The sequence below is a fragment of the Triplophysa dalaica genome, chromosome 1 (genome assembly GCF_015846415.1).
Source record: "Triplophysa dalaica isolate WHDGS20190420 chromosome 1, ASM1584641v1, whole genome shotgun sequence".
NCBI lineage: Eukaryota > Metazoa > Chordata > Actinopteri > Cypriniformes > Nemacheilidae > Triplophysa > Triplophysa dalaica.
The window spans coordinates 13,935,107-13,957,101 of record NC_079542.1 but is presented as its reverse complement, the minus strand read 5'-3'; the positions used below and the strand labels follow the sequence as shown (position 1 = coordinate 13,957,101).

The following is a 21,995-nucleotide window of genomic DNA, read 5'->3' as shown; positions in this document are numbered from 1 at the left end:
CAGAAAATAGCTTCCAAATCATAGTCAAAAATCCCCCTGACAAGACTTTATTTATTTTTTACCTGCCAGGAATATGGCACGCATAATCAGAAATGTTACTAGTGGAACAGACCCCTCGCCTGTTAGCCCTGTTACCAGAGCTCGTAATAACTCTGAAAATGCAAATGAACTCTGGGTAATCTATTAACGTCACTTCAATTTTATATCAGCACTCCAATTTAGCAGATCCTGACACATTCCTGTGCACCGTGTCTCCGTACAAGGGTTCATTTTGCCAGGAGAGAGCGGGCACACGGCAAGCAGGGCAGAGGAACCATGTGCCATCTGTCTCTTCCGACTTTATTTCCCGACTCCATAATGAAGGCCCCCGTCGCAGGGGCCTCGCACACATTCCACTTTCCGATGACAAAAACAACTATCCCCGGTTTATTTTTCCTTGTAGCAATTATTGTCATTCACACCTTTTTTCTTCAGAAGGGAGGCGGGTATGGGCGACTCAATGTTAATTACCCCAATAGTCACTTCAAGAAGACTTGCTAATTTCAACAACGTAGCAATCCTCTTGTCAGCACCAGAAGGCAGGGAGCTTTGTAATTCCGGCATATGGTTTGAAGACCTGATGGGGGAATTTGCCTGCTTGTCTTGGCCTTAGAGTCAAAGACCCCATTAGTGAAAAAACAGACGCGGTAATCCAATGAGATTTGTCCAATCCATGCAAATGAGTTATAATTCCCCATTGTGGACGGACCAGTGCTAGTAAGTAATGGACTTAAATTATTTGAAGCGAAATTGAAATCTGAGATAATCTCATAAATATACATACACCATTCTAAAGGGAAAACTTCTGTCAGCAAGCTTTCATTCAATGTTTGAAATTTTAAACGTGCAGAAGATTTTCATCCCTCAGATCAAAGGGTCTCAGATATGTTTGGTACACTGGTAACAGCATTACACACCAGAGTCCAGTGACATCTGAGGGGCTGTTTACACTTGGTCAGATGCCTGATCATATAGAGAGTGTTGTTTGAGAGACAAGATGCAACTTGGCCAAGCATAAATATATGCAAAACGTGTCATTCATTCACAGAGTACAGACCAAGACGCATGATAGGAGTACAGACTTCAGGAGTGTTTAACGTTGAGAAAAGCAAATGAGTTTCAGTGCAGTTTCATCCTAATATCTGTAACATTATATTTCTATGCAGTATTCAGCCGTTGCTCTTTTATCAAGGATTAGTTGAAGCAATAACCACATGTCTTTAAATGTTATATTACAAGAACACAGAGTTGAATTGGTTTTGCAAAGAGGTACTTTCGCTGTGTAGACATTTATTAAAGTTCACCAAAAACTGAAAATGTTTTCATAATTTACACAGTCTCTTGTCATTTCAAACCTGTATGATGTTCTTTTTTCTCCGGGACACAAACTAAGATATTTTGAAGAAAGTTGGTAACTGAAATGTGGCGGCACCCATTCACTTCTATTGTACGGACACATAACCAATGCAAGTGAATGGGCACCAGTTAAAGGACAACTCCCGTGAAAAATGAACCTAGGGCTAATTAACACATCATTACCGAGTAGATCGTTCTCTGGGATGCGCTTTATGAAAATCGAATGTAAAGAGTTTTATCTCTAAAAACAGATTAGCTTATAGCGCTAGTATACACTAACACCACTGGTATTAACTAGCGATTTAATTTAACTTACTCTGTTCCCCATATACTAGCGCTATAAGCGAATCTGTTTTTAGAGATAAAACTCTTTACATTCGATTTTCATAAAAGCGCATCCCAGAGAACGATCTACTCGGTAATGATGTGTTAATGACCCCTAGGTTCATTTTTCACCGGAGTTGTCCTTTAACAAGCAAACTGTTTTTACAAGTTACAACTGTTTTTAAAAGTACAAGTTAACTGTGCCAAACAAAGTTAAAACACAAACAAATACTATTTTGACATGTATACTAAATAAAATTCAACATCCCAAAAAACGTAATTAGTTCATTGCATTTACATTTACAGATCCGTACAGCATTTATGAGAAAACCAAACATGTGGCATCAGAACGGGCATCAAACTTTCTCTCAATTGTGTATACGAAGCAGGAAAGCAAAGAGGCCTCCTAATTTGTCTGTTTGTTGTTTTTCTCTCACTGCCAAACGAGCTTTTGATTCTCTCTGACTGTCTCCCAAAACATAAATACTTTATAAGACCAAAACAAGTCATCGAGGATGCCTTTCAAGCAAACAAGAGAACATCAGCTAATGTTTAATTAATCAGCAGCGACAAAAGGAAAGAACAATCGGGAAAGAAGTCGACTTCAGGCATCTTTTGCTGCTGTATTCCCACAGGTGACCCTCTTCCTGCCCTCCTTCGCCTTGTGTGCTTTTCACCCCACCGCTTGCTGTATCCCACAGTTCACTGTCAAACCCCTCAGAAAACTACACTGAGGAATTCAATCCTGAGAGCAGAAGAGAGACATTCCCTCATTCCCCATTTGGGATTTCCAATGAAGAACCATGCAGAGAAAAAATGCCCATATGAAAAAGTTCAAGGGTTTTGAAGGATACAAGGATGCTCTCTGGTATACATAGCAGGGTTATAATGTACTCGGAGTAGTGTGCTTTTTCCCCGACTGCATTTATACTTCAAACGTGAGCCTTGGGTCAGAATTCACCACACAGAGGGCTTTTTAGTGGCGTTCTCATAGTGACATTGATCATTTCATTAATGGCACTTCCTGTAACTTTTATCTTTAATCTATATTAATGAATACAGCGCTGGCATCCATTACATTGTTTCATGTTGTTTGTAGTAAGCCCTGAACCACAAAGGACATTTACAAAAAGCAGAACAAGTCACGAAATTATGGAGCCATTTTCCGTTCGTCATTAAATATACACAAAATACTTTTCTTGCATACCTTCGTCTCAAAATATAATTTTACATGAAATGCTACACATGTAGCGTGCATCGCACAAAACAGTTTTCTAAAAGTCATAAGGGTTATAACAAATAGCTTAAGTGGCATTCTGAGATCTCCTACACAGCTTTACTCATACTAAAGATCTTTCTCAAGGTCAGGCTCAGAATGGAAAAAGAAAACTCACGGAGGATTTGTCAACGGACTATGAGCTCTATTTAAAGTCTTCAGGAGACAATCATCACACTGCATCGCTAGAAGTTCTGGAGAACAATGTTTGAAAAATGAACTTTTCTAATGGTTATGTTGGTCAGATGGCAGCCACCTGTTATAACCACCAGATATATGAAAGAGAATTTATGTCACTTTAAAAAATATTTTTTGTTTATCCATTGAAACAAATTTTTGAGTTTGAGACGACATGAAACAAATGCTTTCATTTAAATATGCGAATAATAATATTTTTAGCCGGTAATCTAATGCAAGCAAACGCTTCATACTATCACCAAGTACTTTGCACAAAACGATTTACTTACATCAAGCAAGTCACACAACATGATCTTGTGAAGATTTCAGATCATTCTGGGAGAACATGAATCATCAGATTGTGAAGTCTATGGCGGTTTGAGTGCATCCCGTCATAACAGCGGTCTAGGACGTCTGCCCCAACTATATATTTCAGTAAATGTTGTATCTATCCTTTTCATAGTGATATAAAGGACATTGTATCATAATTTAGCTGAGACAAGCGGAGATCACTCACCCACTTGGGACATCTCTGGCACTGAACCTTTGTATGGGCCTTCAATGAACTGTGGGGGGTTGTCATTGATGTCTTGCACTTTGATGATGAACTCTGAGGGCGGTTCCATAGGTTCGTTGGAGTCTCTGTCTATGACCTGTGCCGTGAGCGTGTACTCTGCTTTCTCCTCCCTGTCCAGCCTCTTCATAGCGTGAATGTCTCCCGTCCTCTCATTGATGGCGAAGATGGTACCCGCCCCTTCCCCTGCCAGCACATACTTGATGTTCTTGCTCCCCATGTCCAAATCCGTATGGAGCTGAAAAGAAACAAAAGCAGATGAGTTAGACAACTTCCATTCATAGCTAATACCACATGAGCAGGACCAGATCAATGCCGTCCACGCCAGACTGAGCTGTAATCAATCACGTCAAAGAATTAAAGCCCAACGCCAAGTGCAGAGCAACAGAGTCACTAGCGTTTTACTGTGACGGCACAAATGTTCAATCTCCAAAGACAAAAAAGGTAAAGGGCAGACTAAGTCCTGGATTTCCAGGTAATGTTTGGATTGTGTATCACATCAGTCTGTCATTCAGAGCTCCGTACGTTGCTAGAAAGGGTGGAGGTTAAAGCGCTCTGCTCACACCTGCCTCAGGGCCCTGTTACCAACTTGAAATCAGCCCGGCAGGTCACAGTTCTAAAACCAGGAGGCAATTGGATTGTTCCATGAAAAAAATGGACAAAAGGGAAAGGCCAAGACTGTCCCCGAGTGCTGAGAGGGAACACAGACGGACATCTGCCAACCAATGGGAAGGAAGCCCAGATCTGGCTAATCCTTCATTCGCATTCATACATTTTCTATCATGTATAATGCTTTCATGAGTTGGTTGGCTTTTTAACACAATAAAAAATCAAATGTTCTCCTTTTGATCATTTCGAATCTCATATAACTCTAGAGTACGTTCCAAAAATTAATTGGAAAGTTTGTAAACTCCACAAATTGGAACAACAGAGATGATATGCGTGAGCTGAATATAATAATCTTACCCTCCACTAGAGCTCGCAAATCTCATTTGCGCCTTAATTCAAATACGATGCTTTTAAACTTCGCGCCAGGTTTTTAATATCAAATGCTATAAATCAGGAGCACAGGTTCAAAAGCAGAACACGCCTGCGAATATGAGTTGAAGAATTTGAGATTAATTTTTTAATACGATTTTTGCAATCATCAGTAAATGATAAAAAAGGAAATAATAAACTTAGTGCATGGACATATGTAATATTATCAAGCACACCTTTCTTCCAAAGGTGTTCATTTTTTTAAGTTAACTGAATAAATAACAACTCGGAAACCTTTTTTCCTCACAAATTCAGTAGCTGCATCCTGTATGGCACTTTCTCGGTTCCATTTCTGAAGCGGTAATATATACAGTCTGGTGCGAGGTGGGTGTACACTTGAGATAGCGGTAACAAGGCCAACGTGAGCTTTGAAATACAGACTTCAAAAAATATGCAATTGCTTAATAACTATGGTTTTATGCATATGTTGTCTCTGTGGTGCTGTTCCCAGACACTGACAAAGTACACACGCTTAAATTGTCACACCTTGCACTTTTGTTCTCCTAATTGTCCTATCATTCCACATGAAAGATCTATCTCATTAACACATCAGCTTCACAACATTCTTCCCTGTACGAAAACCCCTAAATGAGCTTAAATTAATGATGTACGCTTTCTGATGGGAAACTGCTATTTTTTTCCTCCTTGTGATTTTCGCTTCATGACTGACGATACATGTCATCATTTATTGCTGTAATACAAAAAAAAGGTGTCATGGCTGAGGACATGTCATTTCCTCTGTTTGTTCACCCTTATAGCCCTATGTGTACAGACAACATTTCAGGCTTGGACCCACGCCAGTCCCATTCTGACGAGTGATCGTTTAATCTCAATGTGCAAACAATCGACTGAAAGTACGGTTGCGAGGGGAGGCAGTCTGTCATTATACGGGTTGCCAAGGCAACTCCAGCGCTCTAACATCTGACGACATCAGTATCTTAGCAAACTCTCCCAACCCACATACTGTATAGTCTTGTAGTTAAGAGTTCTTGTTTTGTACAGTTGTTTAAATACTTCCATGTAACTTACTAATAAGCTCCATGCATGTTTGATCCGGAAAAAAGGGTAAAAGAGGTAGCAGAAAACCAACCACCCTGTAACCTTGATCCGAAGATATATTTACGAGTATGAAAAACAGCAAGCAAGGTTTAACAGCAAAAATAAAGTACAAAAAAAAACAGGGCAGCCTTAAATCTGCCAGCACACCGGTGTGGATTAGCATTCAGATCTGCCCGAGTGGAGCTCAACGGAAACAACGGTGGGTTTTACACCCGTCTCTCCTCGCTACCGCCGCAGAGAGCTGCTTTTATTGTCAGTTCAGGAGAAAATATGTCACCGGCTGCTGGAGATGGAAACCTTTATGGTAGCCTGAGGAACAATCAGTGGCTCCATAATGAGAAGCCCTTCCTTTGCCTGAGCCCACCGGATGTGCACTAAAGTGCAGCGTTAAGCCCTACAGTACACGGCAAATGAATGTGCTTCTTGTCAGGACAAGTGGCAGAGATGGTGTCTACTAAGGATACATTGTGAGTGGAGAAGAGAAGATCCACATCACCTACAGAGACACCGTGTCACTCAGCTTCTAATATGTCAACGGAGCCCCAACCCATGGACCATCTCAACGGTCAATTAGGCATTGTTTAAGTGTAGGGCTCGGCTTGGCACTGAGTAAACTGTAAATGTAGACTAAGTGCTGAACTGTAGCCCTGTCGGGCCGCCGCAGTTTCTGTTTATTATAGGTGAATGGGTTCATTCTGATTGTACATACTGTAAATTGAAAGAGTAAATGCAATGGCCTTTGTTGGAACAAATTCAGGGACTTTCGGACCCGATGCCATTTTGAATGAAAATTCCACCGATGACATTAGCTTTCTCATCATCAGCATCTTCAGCATTGATATAATTGAGTTAATGCTATTCAGGCAGAATGTATAGTACAACAGGCCATTTCCAAACAGCTTTTAATTTTGCTTAGTCAGTTGAAGTCGCGCTACACGCACACATTTTCATATAATAAAACGTTTCTTTTCAAGAGAATATTCACCATAAAATGGCATCATTCCATTGCAGAAATGTAGGTTGGCCGTTTTGGCCTTAATTATTTAAATGACTATTAAAAACAATAGTGAAATAAAAACATCGATCGAACTTAGTGAAATTCATTCATACTGTATTGTATTACTGAATTACATTTTACAAATATCAGTGAAATAAAAACATCGAACGTCCTTACTATTGCAGATCGATGTCATTTGTTTTACAAGTGTATATAAGATGTATTTCAGTAATACTTATGAATGAATTTCACTAAGGTCTAATATCTTTAAGGCCTTAACGGCTCCTCATAGAAATGTGTCTCAATTTGCATGTAACTATTGTATGCGATGCTTTGCATGTGAATAAACTCAACAAGATGCAGTGCACTTGCAACACGCAGCTACAGCCTTCGAAATGTAAAGAATAACAGAACGTTGCTATGCATCAAATATAATTAGCTATCACTTTTATGAGTATCATACGTTTTATTACATGCATTACATGTAACCAGCCTTTCCAAACGACTGCCATAACTCCAAACTCTATTATTTTTTGCCCGTGCAGGATAATATGACTTTCTTCTCACTATATATAATTTATTCTGTCTCAGATATTGAAGAATGGACAGCTTGGAAAATAGCGTAAATATTGTAAATATTCATGAATGATACCTGGTAATAAATATTGCAGTCACACTTGAAACTTATATTGTAATAATACAGCAAATGGGAAGATGTGTCTAAAAATCTATTCTTGAATTATTTAATATATATATATATATTTCTTTAGATATTTACTACATATGCTTTGAAAATTAAACAATTGTAAAGTATAATATTATTATGTAATCCAATAAGCAAAGACGACTATAAACAATGCATTTGATAACAGACAGAACAAGATAGGAATAATTCTATTTCACAGAAAATAATAAATGCCTGATTCAAAACTACAGTATGAGAGCAAGCCGGTTATACAGCAAAAACTTTGTAAATGAATATCACACAGTGCCATGAACGAAGCGGCTTTCTCTGAAACTTTCACAGACACATGATCGGCCTTCTGTGCACCAGATCTATTCCTACTGAGAATCAACCTTGACTCTACAATACTGAGAAAGAACCAAACAGATCACTTTATATTGTCACACAAGGCAAATGTAATAAAATCCAAAACAGATTTTCATAAAGCAGATCCACACCGCAGAGACTGACACAACAGTCTGTTATAGGTTTATCTCTGCCCAGATAATACCGATTGAGTCTGTAATTTCATATTTCTGCGCAGTCGGCTTTCTGTTTCAGTTTTTTCCTCTGCTTCATTTAGTGAGTGACTGAATGAACTGTGGATTGCTACAGGATGTCATTACCAGCTCTCCTGTTAAAACATGCACTGATTTCACACAAGTAACACCATCACAAGCAACATGTCGGGTCTGGCCCTGGACAGATTTGCTGTTTAGGAGTGGCTGTGACTGTGAACTTCTCGAGTGCTATAGAAACTAACGTGATATCCATAGATCTGCCAATGCCTAAGAATACACATAATACTTATAATTCTAGAAAAATAAACCCAATTTGATTCGTGTATATATCTCTGGAAGGATCTGTTCATCAATTCATTGATATTTTTATTTTTGAGTGGTTCCCTAAGGCCACAAAGGTACTACAATGCCATTAGCCATGCAAATAACTCATCCATCTCTCCTCGGCAGAGACCAATGCACTGATAGAGCCGCAATTATCATGTTCTACTTTTCTTTGAAGTGTCTGTTGGCTGTCCCCACAAAGACTTTAGGGACACAAGGGGGTATCAGTGCTCAGGCAGCACTATCTATGCTTGCTGTCTGTTCTAATGTTAAATTACAGAGAGCTCAGTTTTAACATGTCACATCACGAAAGAGTAGACGTGGCAACAAGCAGTTGCTTTGTCTCACAGACCGAAAGACTGCGTGAACGCGTACGCATTCTTATGTGTGACAATGCGGCTTCATAGGCTTGAGTTTTAAAAACAGTAGGAAAATGGCATGGGGTAATGTCTCATCGACAGGAACACATAGGGTGAGCATCCTTTCTAGTTTATCCCTTAAGGTGTACCTCGCTTTTCATAAAAGAAACACTAAATGATGAAAGCATCTTACTTGCTGCACAGTTTTAGCACCTGTATTTCCCGCATTTATTTTTCTGGTGTGTGCCAAGGGCAAAATAAGCAGTTTACACAGCAAAAAAATCCCACGGCAGATATTTATTTTACTTTCATCTGCTCACTTTGGGAAGATAAATATAGAGGTCTTCTTCACTGCCTTCTGAATTATTTTGGAAGCACATCATTATTTTTTTTCTCCAACTTGTTCTGAGGGTCGGCAAAGAAACAATGGATAAATGTGTATGACCTCAAGGATATTTTAAAAGCAGGATTTTTCAGCATATACACAACAGATGTAAAAACAAGACAGAAAAACGAGATATAATTACAGAAGACTCAGATGGAAGTGCTGATAGTGATCAAATTAAATGCTTGTCAATAGTATACAGAAACAACGCATCAAAATTGATATTTCAAAATGAACACAGTCATGTTCTTGACAAATTACTCATCCATTTTTATTCTCCTTTCAAAAATGCCCATCTCTAGTGTCAACAGAGATTTCACGCTGCACTGCAGGCACATCAGCCGACTGTGATTTTCTCCCCTCACCTGATAATTTACATCAGAGGGCATGCACAGTGAGATTTGTGCTGCTGGTAAAAGGGCTGCTCTGACTGAGCACTCTAACAATGCCTCATCCACTCACCACTGTGAGCTGCATTCACTGCCTTCGTGCCTTTTGATTCAGCACCATGGACAGCGGTCGAGCTGACCAAAAACTTTGAAAAATAAAGTATCACACAAATGTGCTAAGCTTCTCAAAATTTTTCATTTTCCAGCCAAAATAGATTGCAACATTTAGTTCAAAAAGTGTTTTAATAACAATACAAATAAGAATAATAAGAATGTTAAGGAAAGGAAACAAGTAACAGATTATGCCATGCCATATTACACCCCAAGACATATACTTTATTTCCTATAAAAAAAAACAGTTTTTAAATGGAAAACTTCTTCATATTATAAAAATAAGGTCAGGTCATACTTAGTTTGTACAATACGAATTGTATTCTGAGAATTATGGATGGATGATTGTGGATATGCCAATGGGAAAAAAAAAAATTCAACAAGAATAACACTTAACAAGCTAAAAGTGAAGACCTATCAAACACATGGGGCACTTCCCCACCATTGGAAGCCAACTGAAGGGGACGCATTTGGGGGTGTCCCTGTATCCCCCGGCTGGAAGATAGATGCTGGCTGTCACATCCGCCTGCCTTTGTTCTTGCCAGATGCAAAGAGGTTGTGAAGAAAGTGCCCAAACACTCATCAATCTCACTTTTGCCCTGTGTTCCTGCTTCTCTTTTCAGAGGACCAAATAACAATTCAGTCACAACATGAGGAAAATGTTTCCATTCACAGAGTCTGTTGACCTGAGTAAAAAGTCAAACAAAATAGTAATAAAGGGAATAATCATATTTATATGATAAAATATACAAAGTGATCATAAACAAATAACTCAATGATGCTAATATGCCATCCGGCTGTGCATGTTACATGAGCAAAATCATGAAATGCTCAACAATTCCTCAACATCTATCCTCTTTCTCTCTCTTTCTGGTTTGTACAATCTTTTTTCTGAAATTGAATAATCATAGCATAGTATTTCTTAATTTGCAATTGCAGAAAAACAAGACGTCAGCAAATTCCCTTCTGTAAGTTTACCGTCAGTAAACTCACTTTGATTTTGTCACACTGATTCACTCACACTGGGATGTGTTTGAATAGCGTCACTGTAACCCAGCACATTCATGTCTAGATTCAGCAGTCCCCATTAAAATAACTTTTAAACATTCAAAACCCAACACCAAACATGTTTTGAAAGATGGGTCACTGAAAAAAACTAATGTTCTTCTAGAAACACTAAAAGGAAATCGTGATGACAAATTAAGGCAGTCTTGAAATATCTTTTCAAACATGGAAGATACTGAATCAAATGCATGGGCTATTATACATCAACGTTATAGGGTATTATAGGCCCAGTTTTTTTCCTGTTTTCGAAGCTTTGATAGTGTTTTGGCTGTTTAACAATGGATGTTCATGTTTCTAGTTAAAAAAAACTTTATATTTCACATATTTCAAGTCTATTGTCCACCACTGTCTCACTTCTCACGAAACGACTGGATTTCTTCCGGTTTCTGCTAAGTCCCACCTTCCAAAACGCTCTGATTGGCAAAGCTGACCAGGTCTTTCGTGATTGGTTCCCCGCTTAGAGCGTGTGTGTGTGTGAAGATGTACCACCCATATCATATTAGCGAGGTCTGCTCCTCAAGATGTTGTGATTGGTCGGTCCCTCTCTCAGTGCACGTGAATTCACAAGCTTTGGCTTTTAGCAATAAACAGTAACAATGGCGTGAACTTCATTTCATCAGTTAAAAACATGCGGATAGATCGAAGTGTAACGGAGGTCTTCTTATGTATACGCAAACGTCAATCTTTGTTAGAGATCACGTTTTTTTCTACTATGGCGAGGGAAGTGACACCTGACCGGTTGGGTCAGACAGATTATATTATCACTAATAACAGAAGCATCATTTTGCCTTTTATATTGGACCCGACTTGGATAATAAAACAAGCAGATTGACTAGAAGACTCCAAGCAGGACTTTGAGGACGTTTCAGACAGGTATGCGCATACACACACCATATCAGTGTATTACACAGAAAAGCTTTCACATCCGATGTAAAAGTCATGGAAGCTGTTATTTGACAGTTGGTTATCTTAGAATGTGTGTAGCTGAATTATTATTACCAGCTGTAGGACTGTGATGAAAGTCAAAGTAGTTTAGCGCGTAGCTCAGTCAAATGTTTACAATCTCTGATAACCGAACACTACTCCAGTGACTCTTCCTCTTCTCTAAGGAAGACTTCACCCCTTTTTTGGCATATTCCTTTGGGCGGAGGTTATTAAAAGCACTCGGAATGGTGACATCATGTACCCGGGAAATAGAGGGCTGTAGTCCGATCCAGCCGTTCTCCGTAGTTCTTGAAAAGCAAATTCAATATCTCGTTTGGCACTGAACTTTGAGGTTTATCATTTTGCAGGTATTATTTATGCTCTAACAGCAACATTACACACTAACTAAAGGTTATAAAATGGGATTGCGGGGAACGTGCTCTGTTTTAACGATTTCAGTCTACCTTTAATTGTGCTTTTGTGAAACGCAATCAGACGTTTACATTTTTTAAACATGTATCATTATCTGCAGGAAATTTACCTTTTTCTTTACCTGAATAGAAATGGGGTAAATAGGGAGCAAAATGTCAAGTCTAAGATATTATATATTCCAAAAATATTTTTTTATCGATGAACGATAAAGCATTTGGAATAACATGTTCAACAGTTAATCTGTTCTTTGCGCAAAAAGGCTTCCAAATCTACACAGGCCGCACACTGTGTCCAATTTGTTCCATTTACACACACACAAAAACACACTCACTCTGGACTCCTAGGAAAATGTGTTAGTGCTAATTAGCTACAGCCATCTCCTTGTAGACTTAAACAAGAACTTCAATGCGACTGAAGCACAGAACCAAGTAAGTACCCCTCGGAGCATTGGAAGTTTATCCATTTACTTAAGACCAAGAATTTATCTCCCACCACCCATGTGCAGTCATGATCTACTACTTCGACCTTTAGCATGCAAATTCAATCTCATGGAGTTAGTCACTTAGCGAGGGCCGGCCTGGGCTGGCAGTAAACGTGTTGATCCCAGATGGCCCACCCCCACCACACGTAAAATACCAAGGGGGCTGTGAAAGGAAGTCACAGGCAGAGTTTGTCTTCACTGTCTAAAAAGATTGGGAATCCGTATAAAGTAATCCATCTGTTGTGACATTGACGCCGTAACACTTGTCCTCGGGCAAGGATTTGGAATGCACAACCACCTTTTTTGCAAAGGGGGATAACTTTTCTCTTATTCCCTCCCTTTTGCAATCCACCAGTTGCTTAGTGATGCACAAGCAAAGTGAAATTTATGGAGTAGAAGGTGTCGAGCTGTCAATAATCTCATGTATGACAACCAGTCATGCAAAAACAAAATACAGGGCGCTAGAGAGTAGGACTGGCGCTTGTGTTAGGTTTCCACTGTCTGGCTTTTCTGTTATATTGGAATGACTTGGCTTAAATCTAAACTGGTTTGGTACAACAACAAAAAAAAAGGGGAAAAAGATGCCAAAGAGGTATAACAGTCTGAGAGCTTAATTCAGAATGCACTCAAACAAATTACGCTGTGAAGTTTCTGAGCCAGTTTGTGAGAAAATGAAATAAAAGAGCAAACATCTCAATATTGTGTCTTATTAATAATGCAACAAATCAATAATGCATTTAAAATGGCCACCTAAAATAGCAGGATAAGCATATCACAGGAACTTGTGCTCACCACAGGATTTAAATCATATGTATTAAAAATATTAATCAAATAGAAAAAAAATGCCCTCAATAAAATATGCGACTCGAAATACTCGGAAATCTTGCCCAAGGAGTTTAAGATTCACAAATTCAACAAGAGACAGTTAATCAAAGTTTGCCACCAATTTGCACTTCTGCAGGTACGTAGAGCGACTGTGTTTGTTTGTCTTCCCCTTTGAGCCTGGCACTTAACCAACCTGGAATTAATCTGGTGACAAAACACAACTCCATTGTATGGAAATGAAAATGTGCCACCATTTATGAGAAGCCATATATTATACTGTTTACAAATCACTTTAATGCTTACGCTGAAATCTCTGTACTCCCATAAATTTTTTAAGTCCATCTCTTTGCCTCCCGGGCAAAGACCAGCCAACACTTTTCAATTTGGAAAAGGAAGGGAAGAAAGAAGGTAAAAGCCTCCACTCAAGACGATTACATCTATTCTACCTCATTACTTGCCTTTTGGGAGAAAGAGGAGGGAAGCCAAGCAGAATACTATCTGTTTACATTTACTGTACAAGACTATCGGAATTATAATTGTGTTCTTTTTGCAGCGCATGCCTCTATTTAAAGGTCCTAAGGTCCCAAGGAGATGAAGAAAAATGAAATCCCTTCGAGGGATTCCATCGCATTGGCAAAAATGCTGCAACACGACTTCATTTCTTTTCAACTATTTCTTTTTCCCCATACTTATGAGATTTAAAAGAATCAAAGAGAGAGTAGTCCTGCTCTTAAACTATCTGACTCATTCTAAATGGATAAATAATAAGGCTGGGACAGAGCCTTTTCAAAGCAAGGTGCTATGGTTTCCTCACAGGCACGAGCATTTGTTGCCACGTCCATTCATGTTTTCTGTTAATGATTTGGGTATCATATTGGAATCACATGATTTCCTAGTTGTGCCAGAAGGGGTGAACTCTCTAATGAATGTGATGTCATGTGTATATTGAGGGATCACAGCTCATTGAAGCATTTAACTCGTATTTCAAAATAACGTCTGCATTTCTTCATTATAATGAGGCTGTATTCCCAAGCATAGTTCCATACAGCACTGCCTATATATCTGAGGCACTACAGAGTCATTTATTCAAACATTTTATGGCGTGTTTGTATCCAACGCATGGCTGAGAGCACAGACATAAAGATGTAATGTAATAAACCGCCTGCTGTCTTTTCATTCAGTTCTAGGCTACATATTTACAATACAACTGCACATTTATTATTCGCACATGCACGGCACAAGATGCATCATTGTACACTCGATTTTTCTTTTCAATGAGTAATTATGGGTTTTTGTGTATATCTGGGAGCCAATCTGAGATCTTTGTTTAACAAGGCCTCTCAGCCAATACACAGTGTTTGTTTAACAGCATCCAACAGCTGGTTCATTTGACAATCGCTGCGAAACTGATTGTTGCCTCGTGACTTCTAAAGATAGAATAACTCAAAAATAAAAACGGATGAGTACAAATATTGAATGATCAATACTGGTCTAGCTGTTGAATAAATAATATTTAATAAGTTACCTGTGATACACGATTATTCATCATCCACCCACTTTCACATCTCAATATCTATCTTTTCGCCTGAGATGAAACTGAATGCAAGTTTACCCGGTAAACATGCTTCTCGCAACGATTGGGTTTATGCTAAACCAACACCATTAGCAACCAGAGGCGAGAGACCAGGCGTGTATTACAAGGTGTTTTCCCTCCCAGCCCTTGTCCAATTGTGGATGTTTCTAAACACATCAAATGTGGCCCTGAGTGTATCTCACAAGATCATTGCAGTGATACTGCCCTGTCAACAGCGAATTGCTTTATCTGTATTGTGCTTTGCTAAAGGCCAACTCTGCCAATGCAGATCCATCTATAGAATTCTTTTGCATGTGGAATTAAGTTGGACTGGTGCAACTGCAACATGCGTGGTTGCATGTTATTCAAACAAGAATTGATCTGAAGAAGTTATCGGATTCGGTCGAATATGACAATGTATATGATTTATTGCAGTATAAGAACTTTTATATGGTAGCCAGTTATTAGGGATGGATAGTATAAAGGTATATACCTCTGTGAAAATTCACGAGAGAATTCACCCGCACTCATGTTGTTTTTCTGTGTTTATCATGGTATGAAAATAGGTTTATATAAACATATACTGTATACAATACTACAATAAAAAGCCATCCACAATCCTGCGATCAGCAAATGAGCAGCACCTTGTGGTACCTTCACAAAGTGGCACAAAATCACAACTCCGCTAATTCTCCTTCACTATTCCTTTCAAGTAAAATGATTCTCAAAATTCAATCCTGTTAGCTGGACCTTATTCAAAAAGTGATTTTCTGTGAATACCTGACAGGAACATCCTGACTTCTCTTCTTATAATAAAAAACGAACCCTTCTCTCGCTCAACAGGTATTGTCTAGCATTGTTAAACATGGGAACTTCTCATAATGTTGCCTCCCTATAAGGTATCGCTTCACTGTCCAATCTAAGTCGTTTTGGATAAATGCATCTCCTAATCCCTTAAATGAAACATATTTATAGAACTGCACAGGATGTGTATTTATAAACACTCGTTCTTTATTTAGATTGTTTTCTCACCCTTAACCATAATAGTAAACTTAAGTAGTAACGAAACTTAGAAGTAAGACAATTGTAAGTGTGGAAATTATGATCCTAAAATAAATAAAAACTACGTTTTACAGTCAAACCAAAAATGATTCAGACACCAAATATCTAGTGGGCGCAGGACACTGTGGTACATGTATTTTTTAAGTATTTATTTTTGCTAATGCAACCTTTTTACACTACAGACTGAACATGAATGAAGCATTGCTTGGTAATTTGTTACCATAAATTGGTATTATTAATTGTGTAACTAAATTTAACAGCTGGACTTAATTCATTACATAATTTTCTATCAAAGGTATCTGAAATTATCAAGATGAATTGTTCTGACACAGTTTAACTCGGATTACTACGTCATGTTTCGTCAACATTTTCTAAACTATTGCAAACAAACTGTGATAATGTGAGAAATGCTAAAGGTGTCTGAATAATTTCAGGTTTGTCTGTATTTTAGCCTCTTCAAAGTAGCCGTTTGACTGTATTTTAGCATCTTCAAAAAAGCAATTTGACTAGAATTTGTTCATCCATTTCTAGATACTTCTTTAAATATTTTCTTTTGAAAGAAATTGATTGGCATACTTATATTTTGTCTACAAAGGTATTTCCAGACATTTAAGCATTTAGGCATACACCTTCATATTAAAAGATTTTTAAGATCATTAGAAACATTTCAGTCAATAATTTCCAAACTTTTGACTGGTACTTATATATAGACAGATAATATGATTGTTCATAGCAGATGAAAAAGTATCAGATTATGCCACACTTTAATCAAAAGCAGGGGCGAAGCACAGAATCTTGGGCTCTGTGCAAAGGCAATGTGTGGGACCTCTCCACTCTATTTAGCAATATAAATTGGCATTGCTAGTGCCATGCTCTGAGCCAAAGGAAATACGAATTGAAAGTTGAACTATATTTTATTTGAATTGTGTTTCATTAATAGAGACACTGTGTGGTGTAATCCAAAACATTACACAATTAACTATTGAACAGTAAAAAGATATTTTGTAATAATTGTAAAATAATAATAATCATAATTTCAAGAACTTCAAAGCCCCTCACATACCAGGGCCCTATGTACTCAGTTACCCATTACCCCCCTTTGGGACGCCCCTGGTCAAAAGCAAGACTAAAAACCCTTCTACATTTTAAATATGACTGAAAGAGCCTCCTTTGAAGTCATAGCAAAATATCTGATACAGGCACAGTTGCACACCTATGTGCCATTCTATCTCACATCACTTTAATGTTATATTAGCACGGTTTATTGCGCCACTGCTCAGCAACCGTAAACAATCTACAGTTACAGCGAGCCTACATCAGACGTTCACAGCGTGGCACAATGTGCCAAAACAAAATCACTCCCAATAAAGCTGCCTGGAGTGAAAGTTCCGTCTGCAACACACTTTGGAGTGTATGATATAGTTATCGGCTTGCCGTTGGATTTTCTAAATTACCCCACAGACATACTGCATTATAGATGCTGTAGCAGACTCTCTACTGGTTAACACATTTCTACCATCAAAGGGAATATACCATCATAACACCCGACCCTAATGTGGTTGATGTGAGGATGTGTGCGGTGGATTCTCGCTTTTACGCGAGGTGGGGAGTTGGCAGAATTTTTTTTTTTTTAGCTGATTTCTGTAAGTGGTTCCATGTATGGGGCCCACATTAGCTCAGGATGAACTCTGCGCTGCTCCATTAGTCTTCCCCAGATAATGCTACACTTCTCAGTCCCGTTTACTTAACATGCTGGATCCGGCCTCCTCGATTTGCACTAATCAACTGATAAGGCGAAAGCCCTTTCACCAATCCCTGGAGGGTGAAAACTGAACTCCTAATGGTCATTAGTAGTAATTATGTTCCCTAACAGACACATATAGACCAGCCCCGTTTTCGCATAAGAAGTTGGTTCCTAACGGATTCAGATTGAACTCATGCAAGGATATGATAAGCCGAAAGTTAGGTTTCCGTTATGAAGTGCAGCTATATTAATGCAATATGGCTGTAAATCTGTGTGGCTGTGATGCTGCAGATAGTCACAAAGTACTGATATATGACCATAACAGCACTGCAAGTGTGATATTGCTTTAATATGTGACGCAGTGTCCCAAGCGCTTTTTCGGTCCTATATCAGCAATCCTGGACTTCCTCTCATCCAGTCGTATTATGTGTTAGTATGTGTTAGTATTATGAGGTGAAGCAATATTTTTTATTTAAAATGACTCTCTCTCTCTGCTTTCCTTTCCGTCATTTCTTTCGGATCAAACCTCAGTGACCTGTTCCCTAGAGTCTGACCTGCAGAGAGTGATCTGTATTGACAAGGACAAAACTGATGTCAAGGGATCCCGAAAAAATTCAATAACATGTGTACAGCTCCTTCCAGCCTCAGCATCACCACTGTAATCTCCTTTTCCTCCTTGTCATTTTGTCATCATATCCACCTGATAGACTTATTACAGATTCAAGCCTAGGCAAGGACAGAGCCGATTCATTGATGCTACAGCAGAATCAAATAAAAACACAAAGGAACAGAGAGAACCATACTGAAAAGCACGGTTAAAGGGATCTTAACAATTGTTTTCTTCTTTCCCCAGACTACCTTCTTATACACACTACAGAAAAATATTTCAAATTATACTATAGGGAAAAAATGAATACATAGTTGACAAATTAATGCGTAAATGCGTTCTATGGTGTGACAGTAAAAATTTAGAAAAACTTGATGAAGATAAATCTAGATATTTTTATTATAGAATAAATATTAATAATATAAAACAATACATGAGCAACCGTTTGTTGTTTACGTTTTTGCTGTCACACCATATGACACATGTATGGTATGTTTGTCAACTAAAAATACACAAATACACATATATACATCAGGGATTAAAAACAAAACATTTCCAAAACATAATTTGTCTCATGAACTAACCAGGCAGATTTTTGTGTAAATATTTGAATGTAGAATTCCTTATTCACCTATAGTATACGTTTGCACATAGACACATCAGAAAAAAGACGGGGAAAGTCATATAGCTATTAGATTTTAGCAATAGTGTTCCTCTATTACAAAACCATAGGAATTTGGGTGAAGTAATTAAACAAAGGCTTCTGTTCTATACTTTTGTGTACATATTCCCTTCATTTTCTTGTGTCTTATTAAAAGAGAGAGACAAATAGATGTGAAAGTCATAAAAACATGTTAAAAGTGACCCCAAAATAAATAACATCAGAGTAATAAAAATGTTACAGAAAAAATAGCTCCTTAGTGGTTTAGGTCTATAAGAAATTAAAGGTGTTTACCTTTGCACAAAGCGTATACGATGTAAATTACTTGCCACCGGGATACCTAAATAAACACTAGCTTATTAAAAAGGTCTACAACACAACAAGGACAAGACAAATATACACGCCCATGAGCCATTCGGGAATCTGTTTGAACATTGTGTGATAAACTTTTCCACACCTTTCTATACTATATCCAACCTATGTCTGAGTATGCAATCTATCTATAATCAATTATTTAATTGATGCATTTATAGTTTCATCACCAGTATAAAAAAATATCGAGTGGACTGCAGTGTTTTCTTCATTTCAGTTGCGAAAGATGTGAAGGGCAGGTGAAGTCATTCAGGCTTTTCCTGCAGCGGTGTAGCTGACTAGACAGCCCATTGTCAGGAAACTAATAAAGAGAGGAGCACAGTAATTATCAAGCCCGGGATATCAGCACGGTATTTATGAAAACACTACGCTTTAACAAAAGAAAAGGTCACGCGCACTGGTATGCCGTCTCTTGAATTGATTTCAGGCGGCACACAGAGCACATGTCCGCAAGCAAATGATAAGCTCAAAACTCGATTCACCATTTTCACTGCAATCTTCAGCATAAACAAAAAACACACACTGCCAAATACATGCCTTCCGGAACTTAAAAAAATACACCTGGAACTGTTCTAAAAACATCACCAAGATGCACTGAAATATGACTGTATCGATCTAGCGAGGTGCTACTGGCTTGCCGGGTCGCCCCCTTTGACAGCGCGTGGTGCATTTCAGAATGCATGAAAATATTGAGTCATAAAGCTCGCTGCGCCCATACAAGAATACATGACATGTTTTCAGTTTCCTCTGCGCAGATAAAAATATTCAGCAGCAGCATGACAGTGACCTTGCATTTGTAATGTGCACACCTGTAATGTTTGGCATGACATCATGGATCTGTTGTTGGCCGAGAATTTCTAGTACACCGTCTGTCTCTGCTTATGGGTACATGTTACTGTGTGATTACACGTCAAGGATTACATATGTGTTTGCGCCTGTCTGCTAGCGTGTGTGCGCGTGTATATAAGAATTCAATAATATATCATATGTTCTGTACACATAACTATTTTCCCTGGGTACACATATGTGTGCAAGAACACAAACAATTCCTTATTGTTTTAAAAATGCGGATATCTCTATCACATTTAGAGAAAATGTGGCAAAAGGTTTATTGACTTGAATGTGTTTGTGGGGAAGGGGTTCTTGCTGAAAACTGTTTTGCTGCAGGAGAAATTGAGTCGCATCTTACCACCCAATCACTTTGGCAACTCAATAGTGAACATAATTCTCAGAATGTCCTGAATAATAGTAATTGTATGTTAGAAAATAATAATTTACACATCTCTCTTTTTTGACACATTAGTGTAGGAGGTGAGGGAGAGAACACATTTCCTTTATACAGCTTTTTTTCACACCATCGTACGTGACCACTCCAGCAGCACGACACAATGAAATGAATTCTATGGTAGATACGAAACAATACTTACAGTATGGAATACTAGGCCTCCAAACCTTTTCTCACTTCCTGTTCTATCTGATTTCCTTTATTTATATACCACGCAGGTGTAAGCTTAGGCCTGCATGAGAGGCACTAAACAGGTCCTTGTTCTTTTTCTCATGCTGCATTTTTCCTCACCCACACACACACACACACACGAAGACGCAGACAACTGGCCCAGTACAAAGAAAGCCATCATTCTTTGAGTGTAATTCCAGAGGCCAGCCTATACAGGCCTGATAGCCATTAAGGATTCATGATTCATCTGGATCTCATATTATAACGGCTTGAATTTTTCATGCAACCCTTCAATGCCAAGAAGAGGAAAAAAGGAATTGAAATGAGATGAAATGTTGACTGCAAAACCCAACCGGCACATTAGCATGTTAAAACCTTGTACCAATACAGCAGGACCATTGACAAGATTTGTTCAATTTTGTTAGACATAATGATCATTTTTAGGATGTCGGTGCTAGAATGGATCATGTTTGGACATCGCCACCATGCAGATGTGAGAAAAGCCATTTGCACCTGATCTCTGTGTGTGAAGTAGTGTCTTTTGATTCTGTCACAAAAGCATTTGATTATATTGTAATATTTGGTTATATTTTTTCACAGCTCTCTCAACCAGGACAATTAAACAAAAATGGTTCATCTGTGATAAAGGTCAGTTCTACACTTCAGTAGCTTCCAGATAATCTCTCAGGTGTATCATTGAGACAACCGTGGACAATCGATTCACCACTTTATATTATTTTCAAAATGGCCGCCCCCCAGCCAGAACCAGCAAGAACCGCAACAAAACCGGAAGCGTTGGTTAACTTCCTCTTTCATTGCTATTTTGAAGCTCCGGCCGATTGGAGCACGCGGTGGCTGTTTTTAAAAACCTAGAAATAGAGCTCTCCTCCCACCTGATCCCATTGTCTACACCTCGGCTGCCCACGTTTGCTCCCTGTGAACCACTCTGCCAACTACACATTAAATGACACAATAGCAACATCCATTCTAAACAAGATTACAATGTCCTCCCAGTTTGGCTCCTAGGCTTTCATGGGTTGAGGGAGCCTGGATAAGCCCCGCTGCCTGCGGTTACCCAGGCACATGCTGCCGTGTGTAAGAGCGTGCTGCTTAGGTCTGCCAAGTATCCACTGACTCATT

At 38.7% G+C, this 21,995-nt stretch overlaps 1 protein-coding gene across 1 annotated transcript in view; it reads right to left on the bottom strand.

The window, feature by feature from the left end:
* cdh8 (cadherin 8) overlaps positions 1 to 21,995 on the bottom strand; it is a 73,855-nt gene that overhangs the window by 39,551 nt on the left and 12,309 nt on the right. Inside the window, exon 3 of the mRNA XM_056750424.1 lies at positions 3,690 to 3,984. Within this exon, the coding sequence (XP_056606402.1) occupies positions 3,690 to 3,984 (295 nt within the window). The remainder of the gene's footprint in view (positions 1 to 3,689; positions 3,985 to 21,995) is intronic.